Here is a 20,409-nt window from a genome sequence, read left to right as displayed (position 1 = left end):
GAGATTTGGCTACTGCATTTTTATATGTTACATGAAATTCAAACCACAACAGAAAAGACAATCTATATAGGCTAAATAAATGTTAAAATTTAGTGATATAAAAATATTTGTCAGCATTAAAAATAAATACAAGAGTTTACTTAAGTGAGGAACTGTGGTGTTTTTGAGATATAACCTCATAAAAGGTGGGAGTAAAATTTTAAAAAATGAAAGAAATAAAAGAGAAATAACTCCTAAGACTTAACAGACTTCAAAAAGAAAACAGTAAAGATGATAAAGATATAAGAAAAAAAAAACCCTTATAGTAATTATTTCATGGAAATCTATCAATGTTAATATAAAGGTAGACAGTAATAAAATTTTGATCTGGGATCTATTTCCATGTTAGCCATTAAATTGAATTCTGAGGTAAGTTAATTCTCTTAGCTTTCATGAGCTTTAGGTTGCCAATCTTAAAAATGCCTGCTGCTCAGGCCAAAATATGAGATCCAATGGAAAACTCTTGATATCATTCGAATTAAGTAACATATATCTTTGGCTAGATATTTATATTATGTTGTAGTGCCATTTTCACTTAAACTAGAGATATGTATATGTGTTAGCCAGTAACTAAAATCATAATATTGTTATCTTGTTAATATTTTATTGTTTAAGAAAGCTGAGTGAGAGGGTGAGTGAGTAATGGGGTTTAGGAAGCTGCCTTAAATTCCAAAGTTCCAAAGAACCCACCAGAAGAGACCAGAAGGTGCAAACAGCTGTGTAGGCTTGCAGGAGAGAAACCAAAGCCTCAGCCTCAGATTAAAGTCAGCAGCCTGGTGACGAGGGGCTCCTAGGGGGAATACTTTAAATAACAGCAGCAGAGGTGAAATGCATGCATGAGTAAAGAAAAGAGAGAAAGACACTTGGTTATACCTTTTTTTTTTTTTTTTTAAGTTGGATGAATGAAGAGATTTACAAAGGTCAGATATTTAATGAATTGACTGCTTGGGTAGTGAAACAGATTTGGACTGTCTGAATCAGACGTCTTAAAAACTCAAGAGAAGGATTTTGACACAGGTATATGTAAAGACAGAGACATGTATTTTTTATGAACTGTTTGAAAATATGTTCTATTGAAATATGAATTGAAAAACCTTATTTGATATGAAAGATGAAATAAAAGTTGATATATATTTGTCAAGAAATGAAAGTTCACATTTTAATAGCCAATTACCCAACTTTTAAGATACCATCAGAATACAGTTTTTGCTTTGAATTGTAATTTTAAAACCTTTTTGAAAAAAAAAAAAACACACAGTTACAAACACAAACCCGTGAATATATCTTTATTGTGAAAAATTCAACAGAAATATATGTAGAAGAAAGAGTTAATTCTTCACTGTCCCTCAACTCTTCCCTCCACCAAGGTAATGGTTTTAAAAATACTTATTTTTGGACTGTTTTCCTGGAGCTACTTCTATGTCTTTTTACTATGAATTTTTATATATGTATATATGCAGTACATCTGTATATATAACTTCATATTTGTATAAATATGTGAAAATATAACCATATTATTTATATAACTCCACAATTGCTCTATTTTTATCTACTGTCTTTAATAATTTTGATAAGTTTCCATGTCAATATACAGAGAGATCTACCTCATTCTTTTTAACAACTGCCTAGAATTTCATTGGATACATGTATCATAATTTAGTATGCCTTTTATTCCATGAAAGATATGTATCATTGTAATCTATCTTCTATTAAAGGTCATCTAGGTTGTTTCCATATTTTTACCATAATAAGTATAATTTCAGGGATTTATGATAAAAACAAATTAATTTTTAAATTACTATCCTCAAGTTAATGCAAGGCAATGGTGAATGTTCTTTCTTGCCTTTCAAAATCATTTTGTCCTTTGCAAACTCCTGTGATTTAATTTTCATTGCTTGATGTCAGCTTAAATGAAACTAATTGTAAGAGATGACCACTGGGGGAAAAGTCTTGAAATATTTCAACAGACATATGACATATTTCAAAAGACACATGTTCTCTGAAATTACAGTTATATTTTTAAGGCATGATCCTGATGAACCACTTTATAAAAACAGCAGAATATTAGACATAGAGTGAGTTAAAGTGTGTTTGAAATTCAATTCTAATCAGGAATATTCTGCATGATATTATATGCCTTACAGTTCTCATCTGTGGAGAAGAAGAATAATACTTTTTTTTTTTAAAGATTTTATTTTTCTATCTGACAGAGAGAGAGCAATCACGAGTAGGCAGAGAGACAGACAGAGGTTGGGGGATGGGAAGCAGGCTCCCTGCTGAGCAGAGAGCTCGATGCGGGACTCGATCCCAGGACCCCAGAATCATGACCTAAGCTAAAGGCAGAGGCCCAACGCACTGAGCCACCCAGGTGCCCCAAGAATAATACTTTTATTTGTGTCTGTGAGGAATAAATTAGGGATATCCCCTGACATAAATAATATATTAAATAAACTTAATTCTACTTTTCTAATAGGTATTTCACAAATGCAAAAAATGGTATTGAATTCTGTTGTGTCAGGTGTGTGTGTGTGTGTGTGTGTGTTTGTATACCCCTCAAAAATTACAATATGAAGTACTTCTATTAATGTACCCAGTGTATCCTTGGTAAAGGGACTAGAAATTTAAAATTGGGAAACTAAAATCTGCCTGGAGAGGTTTTGTGCCCAATATCTGGGTCAATATCTGGATAAGTCAGTTAATTGCTATGACCATTTGCTCTCTTAACTATATGCTAGATTGTCATTAAATGTGTATATCAATGAGTGGTTTTCAAAGTATAGTCCCATACTAGCAGTGTCACCTGGAAAATTGCTGGAAATGCAATTAAGCCCCATACCACACCTACCAAACCAAAAACTTTAGAACTGAACACAGCAATTTGAGTCCTCTGCATGATTGTGATGCATGCCCAACATAGAGAAAACACTAGTGTATATCATTAAGACATCCATACTAAAATGTGGAATGTTATTCATTTCAGTACTTATAACTACAAACAAAATATACACAAACAGCACATTTTAATGTATCAAGTGAAAATATCAATATTATAGAGAACTCAAAATAGTGACACACATTCTATGTTGCTAAATTCCCTCCAGATTAGTCTGTTACCTGTGCTGCCTTTTACCCAGGTTTCAGAAGTGACACTCTTACTAAGTATTTTCAGATGCTCCTCAGGTAACTGACGGGTCAAATCTGGAATTGTTTTCAGCATTTTCCATACAGTTTTGTGTTCACGCAATGTCCTATAAATGGGCCTTAAAACAACATAAAAAAGATTAGCAAATAGAGAGAACACAGCTTAACTACAAAGAGACAAACCAAAAATTACTGATTTTCAAGCTTTCAAATTTGCATTTCTTTTTTTATTACAGGTTTGCTTAAGGATACCTATGATGATACTCTATTTTTGTTTTGTAATCAACTTTAGAGTTTATTCTCTTTCCAGCACTAAGATGTACATCCGTGAAACTTGAAACTTAAGGAAATTACCTAATGTCTTTACCTTCTTTTTATAGAAAACTCAGTGCTTCAATTGTAAGACTATATCTTTTACTATTAGTCATTATAATAATAAAGACCTCCTTTGTTTAGTAAAAAGATTGATTTTTTAATCCAGTGTATACTTTAAATCCTTTCCAAGTACTATTAAATTAAGTGAAGCTGCAATTTAACATTTGATAAATATTTTAACTGAAAAAAATGCACATGTAATTTTAAATAAAACACAGTCATCCTGTGATGGATGGTATTTATTTGCTTTAATCATTAAATTCACTATTTAATATATATAATACCATAATAAAGTTACAAAATTCATGTTGATCCTAAATTCACAAGAGACTAACTTATCATACCATTGCTAAATGCTCAATATTTTTCAAGCAATTTTTAAAAATCTATTGTGAAAAATCAGTCTGGAAAGGGAGTTTGGGATACTCATAAACGCAGGTTTGCCAGAAATAGTCCCAGTTTAGATGTAATGCCCAGTTGAGACACCTGGTATGCATGTGGTTGTGTGCACACATTTACTAAATGACAATATATTGTGCTTTTTGTTGTGGGTTCCAGGAAAATAGAAGTTGGAAAAATACTAATGTAGTAGATAGTCTTAAGAAACAGTCTTGAGGAAACTGGCTTCCTAGTTAACATCATTTAAAAGAGTGTACTTCAGATGCAGTAATAAAGATGAGTGTTATTAAATAACATTTTATAACCAAAACCTAAAATGTATATCATTGATTTAGGAATAAAACAGGAGGTGGTAAAAAATAATATCACAGCAAAAAAAGTGCCAAACATTTGATATATAAGTTCTCTGCAATAACTTATTGGAAGTTGGAAGGCATACCAAGTACCTAGGAAACCCACTGTTTCACAGAAAGTAGATGGAAAGAGCCAGAAAGTTACCGTTTTGTTTGCTCAACGCTACTTCTTTCTTGCAATGTATTATCAGGGCCTAAAATTGGACAGTTTTCAAGCATAAACAGAAAGCAATGGAAGAGATCTAGCAATGCGGGGCATAAATGGAAAAGTCAAGTGCTTCTTGATTCCATGCAATAACAACAACAACAAAAAAAAATGAAAGATATTTGACTATGAAAGATCTATTTTCTCAATTAAATAAAGGCCCTTAATCCTGTGCCAAAGACCTAATTACAAGCTTTGCCTTCTCAACCAAGCCTGTTGTTACAGAAGAACTTAAAGTAGCCTACATGAAAAGACAGGAAGTCACAGGGAGAAGAAATAAACAAGGATTTTAAAACATTGTCTAGAACAGAACCTTGGATTTGGTTACTGGTATGCAGAAGATACTGAAGACAGATCAGAAACCCTGACAAATGATCCACATGATCCATTGTTCTGAAATTCTCATGGAACTTTTCATTTGATTCTACCATACACTCCTGTGTTTACCATCCTCAAGAGGATAAATCAAGACATTCATGTCTGAAACTTGGCCTTCACTTCCTCTCTTTAAACATGGCCTTCCTTCACTTCTCTCTCATTTCTACCTTTACCATTTGTCAGGAATGTTTTTTACATACATCATACCCACTCTTTCCTTACCTATTCGATCTACAAAAGCTCTTAGGAGAGAAATTAGATTAACAACAACAACAAAAAACATACATTGAGAGATGTTAGGAAAACTATAATGTCCAAATTATTACCAGTAGGAAGGAACTTTTTTTTTTAGTTTTTTTTTCTTTTTTTCTTTTTTTTTAAATTTTTTATTTTTTTATTTTTTATAAACATATATTTTTATCCCCAGGGGTACAGGTCTGTGAATCACCAGGTTTACACACTTCACAGCACTCACCAAAGCACATACCCTCCCCAATGTCCATAATCCCACCCCCTTCTCCCAAACCCCCTCCCCCCCAGCAACCTTCAGTTTGTTTTGTGAGATTAAGAGTCACTTATGGTTTGTCTCCCTCCCAATCCCATCTTGTTTCATTTATTCTTCTCGTACCCACTTAAGCCCCCATGTTGCATCGCCACTTCCTCATATCAGGGAGATCATATGATAGTTGTCTTTCTCTGCTTGACTTATTTCACTAAGCATGATAAGCTCTAGTTCCATCCATGTTGTCGCAAATGGCAAGATTTCATTTCTTTTGATGGCTGCATAGTATTCCATTGTGTATATATACCACATCTTCTTGATCCATTCATCTGTTGATGGACATCTAGGTCCTTTCCATAGTTTGGCTATTGTGGACATTGCTGCTATAAACATTCGGGTGCACGTGCCCCTTTGGATCACTACGTTTGTATCTTTAGGGTAAATACCCAATAGTGCAATTGCTGGGTCATAGGGCAGTTCTATTTTCAACATTTTGAGGAACCTCCATGCTGTTTTCCAGAGTGGCTGCACCAGCTTGCATTCCCACCAACAGTGTAGGAGGGTTCCCCTTTCTCCGCATCCTCGCCAGCATCTGTCATTTCCTGACTTGTTTATTTTAGCCATTCTGACTGTGAGGTGATATCGCATTGTGGTTTTGATTTGTATTTTTGATTTGTATTTCCCTGATGCCGAGTGATATGGAGCACTTTTTCATGTGTCTGTTGGCCATCTGGATGTCTTCTTTGCAGAAATGTCTGTTCATGTCCTCTGCCCATTTCTTGATTGGATTATTTGTTCTTTGGGTGTAGAGTTTACTAAGTTCTTTATAGATTCTGGACACTAGTCCTTTATCTGATATGTCGTTTGCAAATATCTTCTCCCATTCTGTCAGTTGTCTTTTGATTTTGTTAACTGTTTCCTTTGCTGTGCAAAAGCTTTTGATCTTGATGAAATCCCAATAGTTCATTTTTGCCCTTGCTTCCCTTGCCTTTTGCGTTGTTCCTAGGAAGATGTTGCTGCGGCTGAGGTCGAAGAGGTTGCTGCCTGTGTTCTCCTCAAGGATTTTGATGGATTCCTTTCGCACATTGAGGTCCTTGATCCATTTTGAGTCTATTTTTGTGTGTTCAACATAGTACTAGAGGTCCTAGCCTCAGCAATCAGACAACAAAAGGAAATTAAAGGCATCCAAATCGGCAAAGAAGGAGTCAAATTATCACTCTTCGCAGATGATATGATACTATATGTGGAAAACCCAAAAGACTCCACTCCAAAACTGCTAGAACTTATACAGGAATTCAGTAAAGTGTCAGGATATAAAATCAATGCACAGAAATCAGTTGCATTTCTCTACACCAACAGCAAGACAGAAGAAAGAGAAATTAAGGAGTCAATCCCATTTACAATTGCACCCAAAACCATAAGATACCTAGGAATAAACCTAACCAAAGAGACACAGAATCTATACTCAGAAAACTATAAAGTACTCATGAAAGAAATTGAGGAAGACACAAAGAAATGGAAAAATGTTCCATGCTCCTGGATTGGAAGAATAAATATTGTGAAAATGTCTATGCTACCTAAAGCAATCTACACATTTAATGCAATTCCTATCAAAGTACCATCCATCTTTTTCAAAGAAATGGAACAAATAATGCTAAAATTTATATGGAACCAGAAAAGACCTCGAATAGCCAAAGGGATATTGAAAAAGAAAGCCAACGTTGGTGGCATCACAATTCCGGACTTCAAGCTCTATTACAAAGCTGTCATCATCAAGACAGCATGGTACTGGCACAAAAACAGACACATAGATCAATGGAACAGAATAGAGAGCCCAGAAATAGACCCTCAAATCTATGGTCAACTAATCTTCGACAAAGCAGGAAAGAATGTCCAATGGAAAAAAGACAGCCTCTTCAATAAATGGTGCTGGGAAAATTGGACAGCCACATGCAGAAAAATGAAATTGGACCATTTCCTTACACCACACAAGAAAGGAACTTTTTAAAAAAATTAAGTGTCATTATTATCATTACGAGTTATCAGACCACATACAATGGTGTGAAAGAAAATGTTATTTTCTTGAATTTTCATTATCCACCCCTATGTCTATTTCTAGCTCTAAATACAGCTAATCACAAAAAAGCAAAGTGTTAGTATATTAAGTATTTAGAAACATATTAGTTGGAAACAAAATAATTTCAGGATTTTCCCTTTACTTCTTTTTCTCCTGGTGATTATGTCAAACCTAAGAGCTTATAGAGTCATGACAAGTTACTGGCTTCTGATGACCAGTATCTATGCGCACTGGCATCTGATAAGATGAAGCTACTATGTATAACCATTGGCATTCATGCTGGCACCCATTGAATTCCTAAATGTTTCCAGTTGTAGGTACACATCATCTAGATTTTTGTTAAGCTCTTGTAAACCTGCTTACTTTTTCACTCTTGGCTAATTTTTCACATTTCTTGTGCTGAGAGAGTATGATTGCTTCAATGAGTATCTCTGGACAATGGGACACTGGTTAGGGCTCTCTTAAGACCTTTACATCCCTAATACTAGTTCACTCACATTTACTCAGATGTGCAAATGAAACAGAACTTCTGCATTTTTCTCTAATTATAGTCTAAGAGTCCCCCATCTACTAGATTAGGGTTAAAACAACAACAACAACAAAAATCTTGCATTTTCCTCGTAAAATATTACATGCCTTCTGATACAGGCTCCATTTAACTTAAATGTTGATGATACATGGAGCTTCCCATACTAGCTGATTTATATGGTTTTTCTTCAAGGACTTAAAGACTGTTTAGTAAAAATATTTAGTCTTCCAGAGTTACATTTTTCCAAGAGTTAGTGCAAGTATATCTCGGGATTGACTCTGTCCTCCTGGCACTGGTTGGAGAAATAGTTGGTCTCCATGTGTTGAAAATTTTGCCAAAGACATATAATCAACTTATATTACAGAACACATAAACACAGCCATTAAACTTGGGCAGGATGTTTGTCAATGAAACTAGAGTAAATCAGAGCAGTCAAATACAAATAAGGGGATAAAGTAAAGGGAATATGCTATAAAAAAATAATATTTTAAACTGGGGATCAAGGAGGTTAATTTCCTCAAGGACACATAATAATAATAAAAAAAACTGAAATACTAAAAATTGTTGAGCTATGAGCAAATCATGCTGCTAGCACAAATACCACACACAAACACACAGGTGCAGAAACACACACACAAAAAAAAACCCCTAAATTTAAATAGAGTAATTCTAGACACTCAAGTTAATTAGTTCTGTAATAGAAAAAAAGTGCACAGTTTTCTTATTTAAAACAGAGTCAAATATTATATGTGGAAAGGTACACATGATAGCTTTAGGTAAAATGTTAAAAGTTGAAAATAAGTAGTCAATAATAAAGAAGTAGTATTCTACTTCATGTTTTCAAGAAGATATCATTTAGGTTATTACAGAATCAGGAATATAATACAGAATCCTAGGTAGAAAGACAAACCTGCAGTATTGGTGACATGTTATTAAGGCATACATTGCATGATTGCAAATATATCAGAAATACTCTAGGGGCAAGGTTATAAGTAAATCTTAATGATCTGATTTTATAATTGAAAAATACCATAATTAAAATATTCACTGTAGGGACGCCTGGGTGGCTCAGTTGGTTAAGCGGCTGCCTTCGGCTCAGGTCATGATCCCAGCGTCCTGGGATCGAGTCCCACATCGGGCTCCTTGCTTGGCAGGGAGCCTGCTTCTCCCTCTGCCTCTAGCCTGCCACTCTGTCTGCCTATGCTTGCGCTCTGTATCTCTCTCTCTAACAAATAAATAAAAAAAAAAATCTTTAAAAAAAAAAATATTCACTGTAGACATTCCATTTTATGAACCAGAACATAATGATTCAGAAATTACTACCTTCTTTAAGATTGTTTCCTTTACATAACTGATTAAATTTAAAATGTCAACTTATCTCATCAGTTATTGCCACCATCTGGTTTCCTCTTCCTTTAAAACAAGATAACTATATACTAGGCCATACCTGAAATAATAATTGTCAAGTATAATTTCATCCATTAAACTATCATTCTAAATTACTGCATATAGCTTGGCAAAAGAACTGCATGATCTGTTATTTATTTTTTTATTTACACTTAATTTAAAATACCTAAGCTGTTTAATTTGAAGAACTCTCTGAGTATGTAGGTATCAGAAATTCTGTTAAGATACCTTCCTATTCAGGGCACCTGGATGGCTCAGTCAGTCTTTTGATTCAGCTCAGGTCATGATCTCAGGGTCTCCATGAGATCCATGAAATGGAGTCCAGTGTCAGGCTCCAAACTGGGCATGGAGCCTGTTTAAGATTCTCTCTCTTCCTCTCCTTCTGCCTCCACAATCTCCAGCCCCCCACCCTGTCCTTATCGGTCAGCTCACACGTGTTCTCTCTCTCTCTCTCTCAAAAAAAAAAAAAAAAAAAAAAAAAAAAAAGAAAGAAAGAAAGAAAAGAAAAAGAGAAAAGAAAAGACAGCTTCCTATTCCTGGGTGGTCAAATAGAAAAGAAAAATAAGCAAAAAAAAACCAGGAGTAATTCTGATTGCAAGACCTCATTCAGAAAGGGTACCCAGAAGGCCCAAGAAGGTCTCTAAAATGAATGTCAGAAATGATAATTAATTTTTACTTTTCAAGGACTTATAAACATCAAAGAAAATATCTCTAGGTCCTGTCACAAAACAACAATTTCTTAAATAAAGATTTTATTTATTTATTTGAGAGACAGAAAAAGCATAAGCAGGGGGAACAGCAGAGGGAGTGGGAGAAGCAGACTCCCTGCTGAGCAAGGAGCCCCATGCAGGACTTGATTCCAGGGTCTTGGGATCATGACCTGGCCCTAAGGCAGACACTCAACTAAATGAGCCACCCACGAGCCCCAAAACAATCATTTTCTAAATTGGAAGTAAAAGTATATGGAGATAGAGCTGATTCAAAACTTGAAGAGCTGTCAAAGTAAAGAGGGAATAGGATTATTCTGTCTGGCAATTATGAACAGAGGTTTTAAAGAGGTCAATTATTTCTAACTAAAAGGTACAATTACAATATTAAGAACAATAAAACAGATCCTTGGGAAATATATGTGTGTGTGTGTGTGTGTGTGTGTGTGTGTGTGTGTACAAAAACACAAAATTCAAGCGTTTGTTCCCTATCAAAATCCTCCTACTGTTTGGGTTCACACTTTATTTTAATAATGGTTAAAAATAACCAACTAAACAGAAATCTACAGGCTCAGTCTCATGTGCTGTTGGAAACTTGATAATCCTCTAATATCCCTGAGAACTTGGGAAAGCTTATGTTTCTCCCAGTAGTTTCTTGCTGTTTTCCTATTTTCACTAAATGCTTAATTTCTGGTCTTGAAGGCAGAATCAGCTGTGGTCGGCTTTATTTTGTTTTCTTTTAAATAACATTTTATTCATTTCTATGTATAAGTCAGGTCAAATAGAGAACAGATTACCACTTGTCTCAATTTTTGATATTTTCACTAATATCATGTGATTCTTTATACAAGGACTGTACAAGAGCAATAGTATCAAAAACACACAGTCACAGAGCAGTTTGTTCAAACTGAATCTTACATAAAGTATTCATAAATAATGTCAATAAAAGCATAACTTAAAAAAAAAGCATAACTATACTACTTTAAGGAATAGGAGAACAGATAAGTTTCTACATAAGGTATAGTTTCTGCATGGACCAACATGTTCACCTGAAGGAGATGTGAGGAATTCACAAGGCTGATGGAAAATTATGGGAAATCCAAGCTTCCTTTCAACATAAATATTCTATTTTTTTAATTAGTTGATTTCCCACTGTATTTTATTTTATTTATATTGTCATATAATTACAAAAATTACATTTTCAAATCCAACTTTTCCCTTTTAAAATGAGAAAGTTTAGTGTTCTATATGTTAAGTAACTTGCCCAAGGTCACATGGATAATAAATAGCAGAGCCAGGATTTTATCCCAGGTAGTCTCACTCTAGAATCCAGATCTCCATCTATTTAGCCACTATACTAAGTCAAGTCTTCCAGTGATTTTCATTTATCTTCAGTTATTAGGCTAATTGAGCTAAGGCAGGGTCTGTTCTAGGTTTTGCTGAGTCAGACACATAAATAAAAAAGAACACAAATTTATAAATTAAAAAATTGGTACAAATGGGAATACAGTTGACCCTTGAACAACACAAGAGTTAGGGGCACTAACCTCCCACACAGTAAAAAATCCACATGTAACTTTTAACTTCCCCAAAACTATGTACTAAATAAGCTACAGTTGAGGAGAAAATTTATTGGTTAAACATAAGCAGTTGATTAACAAATTTTATGTTATATATAAATATATATTACATCTATAAATATATATAAATAAAAAGTTATTATGAAAATAATAATGAAGAGAAAATATGTTTACCATGCCATACTGTATTTGTCAAATAAAAATAATGTGTGTATAAGTGGACCTCCACAGTTTAAACCTGTGTGTTCAAGAGTCAATTATAGATATTTAGAAAGAGCAGAAAGCACTACAAATTATAATTTTTAAAAGTTGGTTGGTTTTAAATCACCATAAAAATCCAGAAAAAAATGTTACAATACTTTTATTAATTAGTTGCCTATATACATCTATAATATTTATTTTTATAGAATTTGTCCTGAATTTCTTATATATTTTCACTTCTTTTCATGAGCAATTTTATATTAATTTTTATTGATAGAATAGAGTCTTCTCTTGAGCTTGATTGGTAGATTTTTTTAAATTAGTCAATAACTTTAAATTTTTTTTAGCTTTACAACTGATTATTAGTAGAGTAACATAAAATTTGAGGGTATGTGTTTTGGTGAGTGCTGTGAAGTGTGTAAACCTGGTGATTCACAGACCTGTACCCCTGGGGATAAAAATATATGTTTATAAAAAATAAAAAAATTATATTAAAAATCTTTAAAAAAATAAAAAAAAATAAGCTATAAAATTTCAATATTCTTATCAAATTTGGGAAAATTCATGACCACATTTCTTTCATCTATGATCTATAAGATTTGGAAAGCTCTTCCACAAATTTAACTCTCTCCATACATTCTAAAGTATGTGCCAATCCATGGCCCACATGTGTCTGGTATCAGGCTTCCATAGAACAGTCGTATATGGTGATAAGAGCTCTGGTTCTGCTTCTTCATCTCAAGATGCTGTTGAGTACACTGTGTTTGGTAGGCCTATTCCTGATAGCCATTCATACACAAGCCGAACAAGCATTAACTGGGCATATGTAGCAGTGACTAAGAACCAAAAATTATATCTCAATAGACCAAACTGAAATGTATCTCTAATGCAATTTTCCATAAACTGAATCCCCCAAATGCCTCAAGCCACTCCAATGCCAGGTGCCATGAAAGTGAAATATAAGTAAAGGAAATTGGCAGGCAAAGGGAAAGAAAAGATCACAGTCAAAATAGCTCACTTTTGCAAATTTTACAGGAACTATGAACATGTGAATTCATTTCTAGGGCTTCTCCCAGGGTCTTGGATGGGACTCATGCAAATCAAATAATAGACCTACAGTTTAAGCTTCATTATCTTCAAGGTAAATCTACCTCTGAGTCAAGCAAAAGAAACAACAAGAAGAAAAATAGGATTGGTAATTAAGCTTAATTAAAAACAGAGGGCTTTGAATCTGGAATAAAATATGTTAAAATAAAAGAGACAGTATAAGTAAGGAACACAGAGCAAAGTAAAATCATGAGCCTGAATCAAAGGCTGTGGAGGAATTGCCTCAAATTTAAATTCACAGAAAAAATGGTAGAAATGGCATGGTAAATCATCAGCTGAGAGCAGAATACGTGGAAGTCCGTTAAATTGGGATACATCTGTCCCCAGAACACATACCCTGTATGCCTAGTCACACGAACTCCTAAAAGATTCCAAAAACTTGCTTGAATTTGATGCCCTGATGTGTATCCCCATAAAAGAACATTTTCAGAAATTGCACAACTAAAATCTCTGGGCTTTAAAAAAACACATTTTTTCAAGTGTTTTATGAGCCAGAGATTAGTGGGACAGAAAAATCTAGCTAAAAAGATCATTTTAATTAAAGGATACACACATGCATACCCTTGTGCCTCCTCAGTAGTTTTCAAAGCAGCATTTATAAAATTAGTTAAAACAGTTTTAAAAAGTGACCCCCATGTCATTTATTTATCCATTTATTCGGTATGTTTTTGAGTTATTCACTATAAAATTATTTTTCTGGAATCTTGTGTGCACTTGAAATTTTTTGTAAATCATTAATCATTAATATGCACATCACTTTCTATCTGACTTCTCATTTAAATTGCCTAATCAGTCAAGGATGAATGAACAGAATAACAATTGATTTTATTTGATCATCCAAATTCATATGACAAATGTCGATTATTATCAGTTTTTCCAGAAATTGAGTTTGGTCATTCATATGGAGTGCAGACATCAGAATCACAGCATGAGCTGGTTCTCTTTGCTATTCCAATACACAGTTGAAAATTGAAAGATCAGTGACAGCAACTTTAACTCTTCCTTTCAAGCTTAAAAAATGCTTTTGTGATTAGAAAACAGGTTATTTTTTTAAAATGTCTCTTTCTTCTCATTGTTTGGAAAGGATGATTTCTTTTCCTTAAAAGACATGTTGTACCACCAGAATAGAATTGCAGATATCCCTTCACTTCACAAGGACAGGACTGAAGAAAATAATAAATTAGGCTGTTAATTGGAATTTTTGTAAAAAAGTGTGGGGGCATCCTAAAACAAGTTTCAAACAGCTTTAGTTTCTACGTATTCATGATTCCACACTGAAACTTGAGAATTTTAAGAATCCTAAAAACAAAACAAAACAAAACAAAAACCTCATTAAAGAGCACTTTCACAAATTCAACCCGTGAGACCTGAGTGTTTCCAACAGCCACACAAAAAAGGGCATAAATTAGATCTTAAAAACAGTTGACCCTTGAACAACATAGGTATGAGCAGTGTGGTCAACTTACATGCAGATTTTTTATAGTACAGCACTGTAAATGAATTTTCTTTTCTTTATGATTTTTCTTAATAACTTTTTTTTAGTTTGCGTATTATAAGAATAGGTATATAATACATGTAAAATATAAAATATATGTTATCAGACTGCTGATGTAATCAGTAAGGTTTGGTTTTTTTTTAAATATTTTATTTATTTATTTGACAGAGAGAAATCACAAGTAGGCAGAGAGGCAGGCAGAGAGAGAGAGAAGAGGAAACAGTCTCCCTGCTGAGCAGAGAGCCCGATGCAGGACTCGATCCCAGGACCCTGAGATCATGACCTGAGCCGAAGGCAGTGGCTTAACCCACTGAGCCACCCAGGCGCCCATCAGTAAGGTTTCTGGTAAACAGTAGGCTATTAGTATTTTAAGTTTTTATGGAGTCAAAAGTTATACATGGATTTTCAACTACATAGTGATGGGGGTTGGGGGAGTGTTGGTGCTCCTAATCCCTACATTATTCATGGGTCAATGTATTTCAAAAGTTACCTGTAAGCTCACTCCCAGAACACACTCAGCAGCAGTAAACAAAATATCCATGGGTTACTAAAACACACAGATGTTTAGAACTTTTGTTTAAGATTTTCTATATTTTTTTTATGCTTAGACATTTGAAATGACAGTTTCCAAGACACAAAATTGATGACATGGATTTTTCTGTAAAAGACATTGACAAGCAATTTTGTTAGGAACCTTAATTATTCTTAAAATTATCACCCTATTTCTCTCTTCTGTGCTCAAAGGAACGTGATAACTATGTGTCAGATTCAGAAGGCAAACAACAGCTTCTACCCACATTTTGGATTTTTGAGGTCACCTAAAAAAGAGCCTCTACTGTTTAACCATTCATTCATCCTCTTATTTGACAAATAGCTTTGTGCAAAGGTTAATTTCAGGTATTATTCTAAATAAATAATTATTCTATTATTTGGCATCCAATAAAGTAAAGACAAATATGTTCCTTGCCCCATACAACCATAAATCCAAAAAGAAAGTCAAACAGTAAACACAACTTATGTCTGTGAAAGTGTACAGCACTGTGTCCCAAGGAAATACCGAGACATACCTAGTCTAGGGTGCTCAGGAAATATTTCCAGAAATGAGAGTGTGTAAACTGACACCTGAAGGATAAATTGGGCAATGGAGAAAGGGAAGATAACAGTGTTGCATGCACAAGTAATTGCTTGTCCAAAGGTTCAGAATCAAGTATTCAAGAAACACTTAGGGAAGAAAGCCCAAAGTAGTTGGAGCAGAGAGGGCAATGGGGAAATTGGACATAAAGTGAGGCTAACACAAGAGGCCAGGGGAAATTCTAGAGGGCATGTAAATCCTGTGAAGAATTTTAGACTTTATCATAAATAAAGGTAAAGATAAGCATTAGTGAGAGGAATAACTAAACAGATATGCATTTTTGAAAGTTCACTCTGACTATAAAGAATAAATTAGAGTATTGTAAAACTAATGCACTAAAGTCAGGTTAATGCAGACTATCTATAAAAAAATTCCATTTGGTACGTTAAGTTTTTAAAATTAGTTTGGAATATGTTAAATGAATTTAATGGACCAAGCAAAACACAATATAATTCATTGCTAGGCAGGCAAATTGTCCTTCCACAAGAGTAACACTGGTATCACCAATATTATCGATATTATGACTGAAGAGACTTCCTTTGCAGGATAGCTGACTGGTAAGCCATTCTGAAAATTTCCAATCCAAAATAATCTGTTATGTTTAGTGTCTAAATTTCTAACCACATCTTAATTACTGTCAAAATGCTAACAAGGAAAAATGAAATATTAGAAATATCCTGTAATTCCCCTCTTTAGCATACTTTTCAAGATATATTATATCCTTATCTAATGCTAGGACCATGAATATTTACAAACTTAAATTTAATTAAGTTAGTTAAACTTTTCCATAATTTGAGGGTAAATATAGGTTTATGAAGCCACAAATCATCACACGTATCTGATTGGTAGACAGATGGATGGGTGGATGAATAGATGGATGGATAGGTAGAGTTGCAGACATGTGTGTAATTAAAATATTTACATATCTAGATTTCAATACCTATAGATATTTTGAACATCATATTTCTATATATCTGAAGATAGAGATACATATCTGTAGGTAGACATTGAAATAGATATTGAAATCTATATATCAAATATATGCAGATACATATCCGTGAGACACATAATCTATATCTATATAGATATAGATATATATCTGTAGGTATATGCTGGTATATGGCTATATAAATATTTTAACTTTTAAATATAAAAGTGTTGCTTTTTTGTAGATTGATAAGAAAATGACAATATAGAGAAAATCCATTAGGCATTGAGTAAAAAGAAAAACTAAATTGTTGGATAATGTCAATTATGTACTTCAATATTTGCTTCTTAGCAGGAAACATTTGACACTCAAATGGGTTTTTTTTAAACTGATAATAATTAATGCATTTCTATTTCCTTCTGGGATGCATAAAAATGCTTGAGTTAAATTTAGTGTTAAGACACATCAAGCATGTTAGCTAAGGTACACTATATATTACATTTAAAATAGGAGTTGATTTATTTAAATGAATTTAAAATAAGAGTAAGGATTCAAAAAAACCTTTAAAATAATAATCAAATTTATAATAAATTTAAAATAGGAACATTGTATTATGGTCCACTGGATAATATGAGATTCAAAGAACAGATTTTTTGTTGTTGCTTTTTCACCAGCAGTTTTACATACTTTTTAAGAAGAATGTCTTTTGTCATTGTTGGGTGGTTTGTTTTTTTTTGTTTTTTAACTTTGGAAGAGCTTGAAATGGATATGGCAAGAGTGATGGATGCCTAGGATGAGGGCATGGAATGAAGTTGGTAAGGAAGTATTTTTACTTCTTAATTAGATTGAGTAGTTGAAGAGAAAGAGGAAAATATCTTGGAGGACCATCAGGTTCCGGACTTAGGAAATTTTAAGTGTGGTGGTGGAATTTAATGAGATGAAAAAGGCTTCAGAAGAAGCAAGTTTTAGTAGAATGAACAAGAATTTAGTTTTAGATTTAGAAAGTGAGATATGCCAAGTGATCACTCCAAGTAGATAACTGATCCAAGTCACTACAGAAGGAAAAATAAATAAATAAACGAAACAAAAAAACAAAAACCTAGGAAAATACTTCAGGCATCTGCTTCTGGGAAAGATAGATTAACAGGGACTTGTTCTACTCTGTTGTCTGAAACAATTAAAACTGAGATAACATAGACAAAATAATGGTTTTAGAGACATTGAATATCAGGCAGAGAAAAACCATGATTCCTGGAAACAAAATAAGGTAAGATGCATGATTTCCCTACTGTACAGAAGAAAGAAAATTTCTATGCTACTGCATGAGTAGAGGGAACCCAGTCTCTCAGAATTGAAAAGTCATATCCAAGAGTCAGGAGAGTTTAAGATGGCCAGATTACAAAGAGAAAATTATTGTAGAGGAGAAAAATGCAGAAAGAAACAGAGCTCCCGAAATTCACAAGGAATACCTACTGAGTCTTTAGTATTATCATTGCTCCCATGTGAATAAATTATAATAGGCTGGAAATTGAACCACCTGAAAATGTCAGAGGGAACAATAAGTGGAGCTCAACCATGTCTGAGAAGTTCCTTTTTCCAAAAGGCAGAGTGAAAAGCTTGTAAATCACAGCACATGGGATAAAGCACTAATGAAGCTTTGGCATTAGTATTAAGGAAAAATAACCACAGATTAAATGCTATACTGATCCTTCCTAACAAAACCTAAAGTTGAAACTTGAAGGGATTACTGTTTCCAATAAACATAACTAATTCTAAAACAAAGTTCAAAATTATTTATAATAATATAAAAATATTCAGCGTCTAATCAGGTAAAATAATCACAAAGACTGGTATCCAATCAAATATCACCAGACATACAAAGCAAATATTATTAGAGCTTCAAAGATAGACAAATATATAATTATAGTGAAGATTTCAATATCCTGCTTTCAAAAATTATTATAAAAATATATCAAATAAGGCAGATCAAGGAGTCAAGATGGCAGAGGAGTAGCAGGCTGAGATAACATCAGATAGATGGAGATCAGCTAGATAGTTTATCAAACCATTCCAAACACCTACAAATCCAACAGCAGATCAAAGAGCAAAAGAGCAGCAATTCTAGAAACAGAAAATCGACCACGTTCTGAAAGGTAGGACCTGTGGAGAAGTGAATCCAAAGCAACAGGAAGATAGACCTTGGTGGGAGGGGCCAGCTCCTGGCAAGCAGTGGAGCAACAGAGCATAAAATCAGAACTTTTAAAAGTCTGCTAAACTGAGGGACATTGCTCCAGAGGCTAGCCAGGGTAAAGCCCCAGCAGGACAGTGTGGTCTCAGGTCCCACAGGGTCACAGAAGGATCATGGGTGTCTGAGTGTAGCACAGCTCACAGGTCTTAGAGCGGGGAAGCCAGCTACAGAGACGGAGCGGAAGAGTGAGCTCTCAACTCGGGGATTACCTTAAACTGTAATCAGTGGCACAGTCAGACACTGCTCTTTGAGCAGGTATCCCACAAGATCCAGGAGACCACCCTAGAAGAGTGCAGGGATCTGCTGGGTTTGGAGACTCCAGGTGGGGCTGTGTGCCAGAGACAGAGACACTTGGTCACAGTCCGGGTGAGATCCAAGCACAGCCAGGGGCCAGGGAGATGGGAGTGATTGAGCGTGTTTCTCTGAGGGCCCACTGAGGAGTGCACCGCCAAGCTCTGGGCTCCTCTGGGCCAGAGATTGGGAGGCTGCCATTTCCATTCCTGTCCTCCAGAACTCTATGGAAAGGTTCAGGGAACAAAAGCTCCTGAAAATGAACCAAAGCAGATTACTTAGCCTGGCCCCTGGTAAGGGTGGGGCAATTACGCCTCGGGCAAAGACACTTGAGAATTACTAAAACAGACCCCTACCCCAGAAAATCAGCAAGAAATACAACCAAGACCAAGTTCACTTACCAAGGAGAACAAACAGCAGAATTCCAGAGGACGGGAAAGCAAAGCATGGAATTCATGGTTTTCTCCCCATGATTCTTTAGTCTTGCAAAGTTAATTTTTTAAATTTTGCTTTTTTCTTATGCTAAATTTTTTTTTACTTTTAATCTTTTAATGTTTTTAACTAGTTTATTTTAACAGTACCTTTCATTAAAAAAAACAACTTCTTCATTATTATAATCATATTTTATCCGTCATTGTATCTAACTTTATTTTTTCCATACACATAGGGTTTTTTCTTCTACAAAAATTTGGGATAAAACTTCTTCTAATAGATCAAAATACAACCTAAATCTAGCACAGGGCTTTGTTCTAGTCTCCAGCCTGAGAAAATTCTCTCTACCTTCTTTTTCTTTATTCACTCAACCAACTTATCTTATCAATTCCTTTCTTAGAAATTTGTTTAAAAGAATTTTCATCTTTGGGCGCCTGAGTGGCTCAGAGGGTTAATTAAGCCTCTGCTTTGGCTCAGGTCATAATCTCAGAGTCCAGGGATCAAAGCCCATGTCAGGCTCTCTGCTCAGCAGGGAGCCTGCTTCCCCTTATCTCTCTCTGTAAAATAAATAAATAAAATCTTTAAAAATATTTCTTTTTTTTTTTTTTCAAAGATTTTATTTATTTATTTGTCAGAGATAGAGCGTGAGCGAAAGCGAGCACAGGCAGACAGAGTGGAAGACAGAGTCAGAGGGAGAAGCAGGCTCCCCGTGGAGCAAGGAGCCCAATGCGGGACTCGATCCCAGGACGCTGGGATCATGACCTGAGCCGAAGGCAGCTGCTTAACCAACTGAGCCACCCAGGCGTCCCTTAAAAATATTTCTTTCACCTCTATACTCATATTCCATCCCTTCATCATGTTTATCCTTATTTTTTGTATATAT

At 34.5% G+C, this 20,409-nt stretch overlaps 1 protein-coding gene across 1 annotated transcript in view; it reads right to left on the bottom strand.

Annotated features, from left to right (window-relative positions):
- CNBD1 (cyclic nucleotide binding domain containing 1) overlaps positions 1 to 20,409 on the bottom strand; it is a 327,798-nt gene that overhangs the window by 114,615 nt on the left and 192,774 nt on the right. Inside the window, exon 5 of the mRNA XM_059395519.1 lies at positions 3,154 to 3,299. Within this exon, the coding sequence (XP_059251502.1) occupies positions 3,154 to 3,299 (146 nt within the window). The remainder of the gene's footprint in view (positions 1 to 3,153; positions 3,300 to 20,409) is intronic.

Source organism: Mustela nigripes, chromosome 3, assembly GCF_022355385.1.
Source record: "Mustela nigripes isolate SB6536 chromosome 3, MUSNIG.SB6536, whole genome shotgun sequence".
Taxonomy (NCBI): domain Eukaryota; kingdom Metazoa; phylum Chordata; class Mammalia; order Carnivora; family Mustelidae; genus Mustela; species Mustela nigripes.
Note: the sequence above shows the minus strand (reverse complement) of the source record. Positions and strands in the feature narration are given on the sequence as shown.